Here is a 10,132-nt window from a genome sequence, read left to right on the forward strand (position 1 = left end):
TATTGGTGGAGATGTCAGATTAAGATTCCTATGAGATGGCCTAGAATCCTAGATAAATGATGAATAACTGAAGATAAGCAACGTTGTGTGCGGTTGGTATCTGGACGGGTGACCGCCAGGGACAACACGAGCTGACTGTTTCGGGGTGTAATCGCCTTTGTGAGGACAACTGAGGAGCTGGTTCAATACTAGCGAAAAGACGAGGAAGAAAAGTTGTAGAAAAGTCTGATGTGTAGAGGTAAAAGTGCTGCTGCCCTTCACAAGAAAAAAAAGTAAAAAGACTTTTTTTTTTATTTTGAATAAAATAAATTTATTAAACATCAAAATATTATCCTAATAATTAATTTACAATAAGTGAACAACATTAAAATATACACATTAATAAGTACAAAAGTTCTCCAATAGTGACAGAAATACACTCATCCGTAAAACCTAAATATGTACAAGGAATTATTAAAAGTTGTAGTTGGTAATTATCTTTTTCAGGGAATTAATGGCAAACAATCACCGAACATACAATTTTCTTCCTTAAAAAAAGTCCTCAGAAATTAAGTTTCCCATCGGTTTCTTCGGTTCCCATCGGGTTTATTCGATTCCCATCGGGATTCTTCGGGTCCCATCGGGATTCTTCGGTTCCCATCGAGTTTCTTCGGTTCCCATCGAGTTTCTTCGGTTCCCATCGAGTTTCTTCGGTCCCCTTGGGTTTCTTCGGTTCCCATCGGGTTTCTTCGATTCCCATCGGGTTTCTTCGGTCCCCATCGGGATTCTTTGGGTCCCATCGGGTTTCTTCGATTCCCATTGGGTAACATCGGGTTCCCTTGGGTTTCCTCTCGGGTACCATCGGGTTCCCTCGGGCTCACTCGATTTTCCTCGCCCAAGGATGTTCTATTCGGCCATACAGTTTCTTCGGTTCTCATCGGGATTCTTCGGTTCCCATCGGGATTCTTCGGTTCCCATCGGGATTCTTCGGTTCCCATCGGGTTTCTTCGGTTCCCATCGAGTTTCTTCGGCTCCCATCGGGTTTCTTCGGTTCCCATCGGGTTTCTTCGATTCCCATCGGGTTTCTTCGATTCCCATCAGGTTTCTTCGATTCCCATTGGGTAACATCAGGTTCCCTTGGGTTTCCTCTCGGGTACCATCGGGTTCCCTCGGGCTCACTCGATTTTCCTCGCCCAAGGATGTTCTATTCGGCCATACTTCCCATCGGGTTTCTTCAATTCCCATCGGGTTTCTTCGGTTCCCATCGGGTTTCTTCGATTCCCATCGGGTTTCTTCGATTCCCATTGGGTAACATCAGGTTCCCTTGGGTTTCCTCTCGGGTATCATCGGGTTCCCTCGGGCTCACTCGATTTTCCTCGCCCAAGGATGTTCTATTCGGCCATACTGAATGTCGGACAGTTTGTTCAGGAGTCTGAGACACACATTGTTGGGCTGTTCCAGGGTCGGAATGTGAATGTCGTGACCTTCATAGTGAATGTTGCTGATGGGGCTGACAATGCAGGCCGTGCCTGAGCCGAAACATTCGAGAATCTGAGGGTGAAAGATGAGAAGGGATGGGGGGTTAGAAGAGATTGAGAGCTAAATGGGAAAAGGAAATAGAAAATAAAAGCCAGTGGTAGGGTGAAAAATCTCCTTCAGGAGAATCCCACCACTTGAAATCAAAAGTTAAAAAGCCTCTCCTTAGAGCTAAAATAGGTAGGTATTACTAGTTGTTGGTCCGTCCTTTGTACGGGATCAGCACGGCGTAAGAGGCGTGACTTTGAAGCGCCGCCATTTTGAATCAGGATGGAATGTGACAAATTTAAGTAGTCTCCTTAGAGCTAAAATAGGTAGGTATTACTAGTTGTTGGCCCGCCCTTTGTACGGGATCAGCACGGCGTAAGAGGCGTGACTTTGAAGCGCCGCCATTTTGAATCAGGATGGAATGTGACAAATTTAAGTAGTCTATGTCACCCTCAGTACTTTTTTAACACCCGCAAAAAATTTCATTAAAATCGGACGAGCCCTAATACTTTTTACTAAGCTAGGTATTACTTTTTTTCAACTTGGATATGACCTATGTTACCTAATACTAAGATATGTACCTACACGGAAGTTAAGCAACGTTGAGGATGGACATCACTTGGTTGGTATTTTGGGCTGTATTCAATTCAATATTATTGATGGAGATGTCAGATTGTATTCCTAATTTCCTATTCCTACTATTACTGTTTTAGCCTATTTAGCTATTTACTATATATTATTGGTGGAGCTAGTTTTTGAGGAAAATTTTAATATAGTGATTGGTCTTTGGAAATTCAAATTTTAGCTAGATACCTAGATCCTATTGATTCATTGAACAGAGAGTGTTAGCTTGATTGATTGTATTGACGCCTTGAATTGATTGTTTATGCAAGGTGCAATGCATTAAACCGCTTCTCTTCTATCCGATGAAACTACCTACAAACTAAAATAGATGACATGCTACGACACAGACCCATAAAGTCCAACTTTACGAAAAAAAAGGGAAAAAGGAAACTCACCTCCTAGATCATTGATAATAATGAAGAAGATATTCATGGTACCCGCCTCAGTAACCTGATGATCTTCCCCTGATGAAACTACCTACAAACTAAAATAGACGACATGCTACGACACAGACCCATAAAGTCCAACTTTACGAAAAAAAAAGGGGAAAAAGGAAACTCACCTCCTAGATCATTGATAATAATGAAGAAGATATTCATGGTACCCGCCTCAGTAACCTGATGATCTTCCCCGTATAGCCAGAGTAACTGACTGAAACCTCGCTCTGTCGCTTGTGCCTGAAACAATAACAATAATTGAACAAAGTGAGTTCCAGATGTTCAATTCGATTTTTAAACAAGAGTTTTGATGGAGGGAACTAAGAACTAAGGTTTTGTCGTCCCGAAATGGACAGGTTAAACTTTGATTACGTTTTTCCTATTCCTACTATTACTGTTTTAGCCTATTTAGCTATTTACTATATATTATTGGTGGAGATGTCAGATTGTATTCTCCTCGCTCTGTCGCTTGTGCCTGAAACAATAACAATAATTGAACGAAGTGAGTTCCAGATTTTCAATTTGATTTTTAAACAAGAGTTTTGATGGAGGGAACTAAGAACTAAGGTTTTGTCGTCCCGAAATGGACAGGTTAAACTTTGATTACGTTTTTGTTCCCCAAGTTTAATAGAGGGAACTGTAACTGCTAGGGTCTTATCGTCCTGAAAGCGAAGAGAGAAGGAAGACAGGATAGGAGAAAGCCAGCCGTTCCTAGAACGACCCTTATCTGTTTAGGATAAAGTTCGCCCCGGCGGGAGTAGAACCTGCAATATGGCGTTTACAAGCAGACAGGCAGGCGCGCTACCTTTCAAGCTAACGTCCTAACTGGGTTGGTGATTTTTCCTTTAATTTTTGTATGTTTCAACACATTTATGTAATATCCAGGTAGTTAGTCCTTTGACTACATAGGTAATTTTATTTATATTATAAGTTCTAAATTCACTTAATTGTATTTTACTGAATTGTATCATTGTAAACTATCCCATCTGGGATTTTTAATAAATAAATAAATTTATTGCCAGCCTAGTTAGCTTAGTTGGTAGTGCGTCTGCCTTGTAAGCGCTAGGCCGCAGGTTCGATTCCCGCCCGGGGCGGATTTTATCCTATTATTGGTGGAGATGTCAGATTGTATTCCTAATGTCCTATTCCTACTATTACTGTTTTAGTCTATTTAGCTATTTACTATTATTGGTGGAGATGTCAGATTGTATTCCTAATTCCCTATTCCTACTATTACTGTTTTAGTCTATTTAGCTATTTACTATTATTGGTGGAGATGTCAGATTGTATTCCTAATTCCCTATTCCTACTATTACTGTTTTAGTCTATTTAGCTATTTACTATTATTGATGGAGATGTCAGATTGTATTCCTAATTCCCTATTCCTACTATTACTGTTTTAGTCTATTTAGCTATTATCTATTATTGGTGGAGATGTCAGATTGTATTCCTAATTCCCTATTCCTACTATTACTGTTTTAGTCTATTTAGCTATTTAATATTATTGATGGAGATGTCAGATTGTATTCCTAATTCCCTATTCCTACTATTACTGTTTTAGTCTATTTAGCTATTATTGGTGGAGATGTCAGATTGTATTCCTGATTCCCTATTCCTACTATTACTGTTTTAGCCTATTTAGCTATTATTGGTGGAGATGTCAGATTGTATTCCTGATTCCCTATTCCTACTATTACTGTTTTAGTCGAAAAAAAATAATAAAAAAATAAATATTCAACTCTCAAACGGTCTACCAGAATTTCATGATTTTTGACAAAATGTTTTCGGTACCTACACGAATATAAATCAAATTTTCCAAGTTAGATCAACACCTACCTGTATAGATATGGTAGGACCATAGTTGGATCCCATCTTCTTATCTCCACAGCCTCCCTTCCAGGCACGGACATACTTGGGATCAGCTAGTAGGGACACAGGCTTGGTTTGGTTAGCGAAATAGCTGCCTACTGGGCAGAGGATAACGTAGAGCAGGGCAGTAGATGACATTGCCACGCCTAGTGTGGGCTGAAATCAGATATGGGGAAACATTTGTTAGTAACAGACATACAGAGACAAACAAACAGACAGACTGACAGACAAGGGACCAGCCTAGTTAGCTTGGATGGTAGCGCGTCGTCTGCCTTATAAGCGCTAGGCCGCGGGTTCGATTCCCGGGGCGGATTTCATCCTGAATGGATAATGTTCGTGCTCGGAACGGCTAAATTTCTCCTATCCTGTCTCCTAGAAAGGAGTCTTTTCGATTTTGGGACGATAAGACCTTACAGTACTGAGTTAACTCTTTTTACGTATATTAAATACTTTCCGGGTATGAATATAACGCTGTATGATGGGACAGAAATGCGAGGAATCACCATTGTTGATCATATATCCAAATACAAGGCATCTGTGTTGAAAGTGGCCCAAGGTAAGAAACCAGTGGCCTCAATTCAATGATTTTTTCTAAAGGGTTTGATAGAGGGGACAGTAACAAGGGAGGTCTCGTCCCGAAATCGAGAGCACTGGATAGGAGAAAGCCATCCGTTCCGAGAACGGACTTCTGTTTGGGATAATCGCTCCGGGTAGGAATCGTATCCGGGACCTAGCGCTTACAAGGCTGACACGCTGTCCTCAAAACGAACTAGGCTGGCATTTATTACAAGTAAATTTTATCAAAATATCTTCAAATACCTACCTATGTACCTATCCAGCAATCTAACCTTATTTCCACAATAGTCCTACACACTGAACTCAGCACACAGGAATTTCTTTAGAAAAGTCCCCCATTTCAATGTAACCTAATCCTATTCTCCCCGTTTCAGGGAGTCTGTGCAAGTACAAGTTCGTGAGAGTCATCCGGGACCTAGCGCTTACAAGGCTGACACGCTGTCCTCCAAACGAACTAGGCTGGCATTTATTACAAGTAAATTTTATCAAAATATCTTCAAATACCTACCTATCCAGCAATCTAACCCTATTCCCACAATAGTCCTACACACTGAACTCAGCACACAGGAGTTTCTTTAGAAAAGTCCCCCATTTCAATGTAACCTAATCCTATTCTCCCCGTTTCAGGGAGTCTGTGCAAGTACAAGTTCGTGAGAGTGCCCTATTCCCACAATAGTCCTACACACTGAACTCAGCACACAGGAATTTCTTTAGAAAAGTCCCCCATTTCAATGTAATCTAATCCTATTCTCCCCGTTTCAGGGAGTCTGTGCAAGTACAAGTTCGTGAGAGTGTTCTTAAACAACACCGAGATCTACGTGGACAGGAAGATCGGCACAGACACGTTCGTCCGCTATTTGATACGTGACTTTGAGGACGTAAGAAACGTGAAGGAGCTACTCCTTAAGGAGAAAGTTCCCTTAGCTAACGCAGGCAAATGGGCACGTGACGATATAACGCCGGAATCACACTATATATTTACCAAGAATAGTAAGAAACCGAGGATGATACATCCGAATCAGCCAACCAGTGTGAAGAAGTATATTAAAGTTGGACACTAATCATTTTGATTATTATTCATCAGATCTCATGGATGATACATCCGAATCAGCCAACCAGTGTGAAGAAGTATATTAAAGTTGGACACTAATCATTTTGATTATTACCATTCAGATCTCAGGCGATCAAAAATAAATGGCTCGAAATATTCATCGAGCTGTGTCCACACATAGTGGATGCCGTTGATGCATCGTCGATTGACGAGAGTGGATGGTTTCAGTTGACATTGATCGACGATTGACGGCGTCGACATGTGTGGACACAGCGATTCGGGGCTTCTGGTTCAAAATATTCATCGAGCTGTATCCACACATAGTCGATGCCGTCGATTGACGAGAGTGGATGGTTTCAGTTGACATTGATCGACGATTGACGGCGTCGACATGTGTGGACACAGCGATTCGGGGCTTCAACTCGTGATTTCATTGTAAAAACTGTACCTTTTACAAGTTTTTTCTTTCTCTCTAATGTACATACAACTCTCTAATTTGTAAAATAAATGAATATCCCAGTTACTTTTATTGAAAAACTTCTCGTGACCTAGTCACGAGGCTCTAGAAGTCCTATTGGTGTTTGACATTCAATAAACAAATCCCTGTTATAATTGGTCATTCGCTCAATTTTCAAATCATATTAGCCAGGAGCGGTAGGACGTTGAATACTCCAAGTCTCAATGGATCACTCATATGAAAGTTGCACATGGTTGGTATAGTGATGCTGGCTTTTTTCGGCCCCACTTAGGCTGGGTGAGGTTGATGTGGAGAGTACAACCCCCTTCACTAAAAACCTTAACAGATATACAGTGACGTTAAAAAGATTTTCTCATCAGCTGCTATAACAAAAGTTCAATGGTTGCTCCATTTTCCTCAAGCTAGCCACTCACTACCTGGTAGACCTGATCATGCGTCAGGTCTACTTGATAGTATGTGTGGTCATCGGGTATCAGTATCAGGTAGACCTGACAGACAGACCTTTTCAGATGGCCATCAGATAGCCTCGATAGAAACAGTCAAGTTTTGAAGGAAAATAAAATTATGCCAAAAACATTTTCTGATAAGGAGTCAGACGACTAATTGCATTCATCAAAGAAGAAAAAAAAATAAACAGAAAAAACATTCAAACACATATTTGTGTCCACTGTGATTAATTTTTCCTAGACCCATCTTATTTTCAACCCATCATTCAATTACAGTCATAGTCAGCTGATTAGTATACAAAATAAACTATTCCATTTGAATGCGGAGCTACATATTTGATTTTTTTTACGAGTTGGTGTTGTATCTCTAGGTGATTGATTTGTGCTTCATTAAATAATAAAACAAACAATAAACACAAAAACATTAAAGGACCAAATAAATCATCTCGTTTTAACAAAAATTATTGGAATAGTGTGCAACAAATAGCTTCAAAAACCAACAACTCCAACAAGACAATGATCCAGCGAAAGTTGCAACATAAGATGAACCATCAACAGGTCTATTAGAAAAAGAAATGAAACTTGCACATCACCAATAATAAAACAAACAATAAACACAAAAACATTAAAGGACCACATAAATCATCTCGTTTTAACAAAAATTATTGGAATAGTGTGCAACAAATAGCTTCAAAAACCAACAAGACAATGATCCAGCGAAAGTTGCAACATAAGATGAACCAGCAACAGGTATATTAGAAAAAGAAATGAAACTTGCACATCACTTGGATGTCTCGTTTTGTTTGATTTTGATAACTGTTGAAACTTATCTCATTCCCATGACAACATCCCTAGGAACAACCCAACCCCAGAGGAAGAGCTATAACGAATCAGTAGCAGAACTAGCTCGACTGAATAAAAAACTGTATGAGAGAATATCACGCCTGGAAGCACTCTGCAAGAATTTGAGATTTCTGAAAAGGTTGTCGCGCCATTTCCAGCAAAGAGTAAACGCTATTAATGATAGGAATAGGGAGACGTCACTTGAAGTTCACAACGTCCCAGCTTTAACCTGGGATGAACAGTATGAAATAGCCAAGAAATTGGGTAAGTCCTGAACATGTGTCTTTTTAACTGATGCCTTCCTCCCTAACATCTAGAGCTGAAATTTGGTAGGAATACTCCTGATAATATGTATGAGGTACGAATATGTTCTGGATGTCCAATAAGAGAGGATTTTGCCGAAATCTAAACAGATCTCGAGTTATGATCTATTTTAGGCACAGCTCGGGCAACCTAGTAATTCATCATAGATTTCGGGGAAACAAACTGAAAATAAAGAAAAGTAAAGCCAAAAGTATGCCAACCCACGAAAACATAACTCCAATTTCATTGTTTGTTTACATAACATCACTAAGAAATGACTCTGTTAAGATGATGCTATCTTTCGGCTTGGAATATTGAAATGATGCCGGTAGCTTCATAGCAGGTTGAATGCATCAACTACAAATTTCATTGTTTGTTTACATAACATCACTAAGAAATGACTCTGTTAAGATGATGCTATCTTTCGGGTTGAATGCATCAACTACAACTCCCATCCCTGGTTACCTACTTACATACGAGTAGGTATATTCAGCTAGCTAAATGTTTCCTACAACACAAGGTCTATTTTTATTCCAGGACTTCAACTATTTGGTTCGTACGATGACAGGGATATCACCGGTATTCGGTCCTTCTTCACCTTCCTGATAATATGTATGAGGTACGAATATGTTCTGGATGTCCAATAAGAGAGGATTTTGCCGAAATATAAACCAATCTCGAGTTATGATCTATTTTAGGCACAGCTCGGGCAACCTACTAATTTATCATAGATTTCGGGGAAACAAACTGAAAATAAAGAAAAGTAAAGCCAAAAGTATGCCAACCCACGAAAACATAACTCCGATTTCATTGTTTGTTTACATAACATCACTAAGAAATGACTCTGTTAAGATGATACTATCTTTCGGCTTGGAATATTGAAATGATGCCGGTAGCTTCATAGCAGGTTGAATGCATCAACTACAACTCCCATCCCTGGTTACCTACTTACATACGAGTATATTCAGCTAGCTAAATGTTTCCTACAACACAAGGTCTATTTTTATTCCAGGACTTCAACTATTTGGTTCCTACGATGACAGGGATATCACCGGTATTCGATCCTTCTTCACCTACAAAGACTCCACGTTCCGGCATCTGATCATTCAGTTCAGATCACAAACCATCAAGAACAAATGGTTCACCACTTTCATCAATCTGGTTAGGGCGAAGGGCTTTACGTATATTAAATACTTTCCGGGTATGAATATAACGCTGTATGATGGGACAGAAATGCGAGGAATCACCATTGTTGATCATATATCCAAATACAAGGCATCTGTGTTGAAAGTGGCCCAAGGTAAGAAACCAGTGGCCTCAATTCAATGATTTTTTCTAAGGGGTTTGATAGAGGGGACAGTAACAAGGGAGGTCTCGTCCTGAAATCGAGAGCACTGGATAGGAGAAAGCCAGCCGTTCTGAGAACGGACTTCTGTTTGGGATAATCGCTCCGGGTAGGAATCGCATCCGGGACCTAGCGCTTACAAGGCCGACACGCTGTCCTCCAAACGAACTAGGCTGGCATTTATTACAAGTAAATTTTATCAAAATATCTTCAAATACCTACCTATCCAGCAATCCACCCTCAGTACTTTTTTTAACACCCACAAAAAATTTCATTAAAATCGGACGAGCCCTAATACTTTTTACTAAGCTATTACTTTTTTTTTCAACTTGAATATAGGTAGGTATGACCTATGTAACCTAATACTAAGATATGTACCTACACGGAAGTTAAGCAACGTTGAGGATGGACATCACTAGGTTGGTATTTTGGGCTGTATTCAATTTATTTCACTTACCCTTTTCTCCCGGGAAAGTTGTACTATCTCAGGCATTGTAATCTTCCTCTCAGTGACCTTATAGTCATTCCACTGGTGTGATAGCTCTAGGATAGACATGCGGGGGGACGGGCCCAGCTTGTTCCCCTCGTGTTCTTCTTTTCTAAAGAGTTTGTTTGTTGTTGTTAGGCACTGTAAAACTGCCAAGGTAATTAGTGAGG

General features: G+C 40.0%; 4 protein-coding genes across 5 annotated transcripts; 2 read left to right on the forward strand and 2 right to left on the reverse strand.

Annotated features, from left to right (window-relative positions):
• Positions 1–548: 548 nt before the first annotated feature.
• Positions 549–1,037, reverse strand: LOC103515385. The gene has a single exon (XM_008480328.1). The coding sequence runs from the start codon at positions 1,035–1,037 to the stop codon at positions 549–551; it is 489 nt and encodes a 162-aa protein (XP_008478550.1).
• On the reverse strand, positions 971–10,031 carry LOC103515380 (branched-chain-amino-acid aminotransferase, cytosolic-like). The gene is made up of 3 exons (XM_026828105.1): positions 9,933–10,031; positions 1,368–1,530; positions 971–1,180 (listed from the first exon to the last, which is right to left on the reverse strand). The coding sequence occupies exons 1-3, from the start codon at positions 10,029–10,031 to the stop codon at positions 1,155–1,157; spliced, it is 288 nt and encodes a 95-aa protein (XP_026683906.1). The 3' UTR covers positions 971–1,154.
• LOC103515379 lies at positions 4,871–6,478 on the forward strand. Its single transcript, XM_008480321.3, has 4 exons — positions 4,871–4,989; positions 5,772–6,084; positions 6,177–6,204; positions 6,348–6,478. The coding sequence occupies exons 1-2, from the start codon at positions 4,893–4,895 to the stop codon at positions 6,068–6,070; spliced, it is 396 nt and encodes a 131-aa protein (XP_008478543.1). The 5' UTR covers positions 4,871–4,892; the 3' UTR covers positions 6,071–6,084; positions 6,177–6,204; positions 6,348–6,478.
• LOC113469990 lies at positions 7,141–9,471 on the forward strand. Of its 2 annotated transcripts, XM_026828103.1 has the most exons (3): positions 7,141–7,542; positions 7,735–8,091; positions 9,143–9,471. In XM_026828103.1, the coding sequence occupies exons 2-3, from the start codon at positions 7,752–7,754 to the stop codon at positions 9,457–9,459; spliced, it is 657 nt and encodes a 218-aa protein (XP_026683904.1). In that variant the 5' UTR covers positions 7,141–7,542; positions 7,735–7,751; the 3' UTR covers positions 9,460–9,471. The 2 variants fall into 2 exon arrangements, with proteins under 2 accessions (XP_026683904.1, XP_026683905.1); XM_026828104.1 differs by lacking the exon at positions 7,141–7,542 and having other exon boundaries at positions 7,623–8,091.
• Positions 10,032–10,132: the final 101 nt, after the last annotated feature.

The sequence above is a fragment of the Diaphorina citri genome, unplaced genomic scaffold (genome assembly GCF_000475195.1).
Source record: "Diaphorina citri unplaced genomic scaffold, Diaci psyllid genome assembly version 1.1 scaffold1329, whole genome shotgun sequence".
NCBI lineage: Eukaryota > Metazoa > Arthropoda > Insecta > Hemiptera > Psyllidae > Diaphorina > Diaphorina citri.

Coding starts and splice junctions, on each gene's coding strand:
- LOC103515385 (XM_008480328.1), bottom strand. CDS start 1,037: ATGGGAACCGAAGAAACCCGATGGGAGCCGAAGAAACTCGATGGGAAC.
- LOC103515379 (XM_008480321.3), top strand. CDS start 4,893: ATGAATATAACGCTGTATGATGGGACAGAAATGCGAGGAATCACCATT. Junction 4,990..5,771: donor TGTGTTGAAAGTGGCCCAAG/GTAAGAAACCAG, acceptor TCCCCGTTTCAG/GGAGTCTGTGCAAGTACAAG.
- LOC113469990 (XM_026828103.1), top strand. CDS start 7,752: ATGAAACTTGCACATCACTTGGATGTCTCGTTTTGTTTGATTTTGATA. Junction 8,092..9,142: donor TGAAATAGCCAAGAAATTGG/GTAAGTCCTGAA, acceptor TTTTTATTCCAG/GACTTCAACTATTTGGTTCC.
- LOC103515380 (XM_026828105.1), bottom strand. CDS start 10,031: ATGTCTATCCTAGAGCTATCACACCAGTGGAATGACTATAAGGTCACT. Junction 1,531..9,932: donor AACTTTCCCGGGAGAAAAGG/GTAAGTGAAATA, acceptor TTTCACCCTCAG/ATTCTCGAATGTTTCGGCTC. Junction 1,181..1,367: donor TCAGTATGGCCGAATAGAAC/ATCCTTGGGCGA, acceptor GCCGAATAGAAC/ATCCTTGGGCGAGGAAAATC.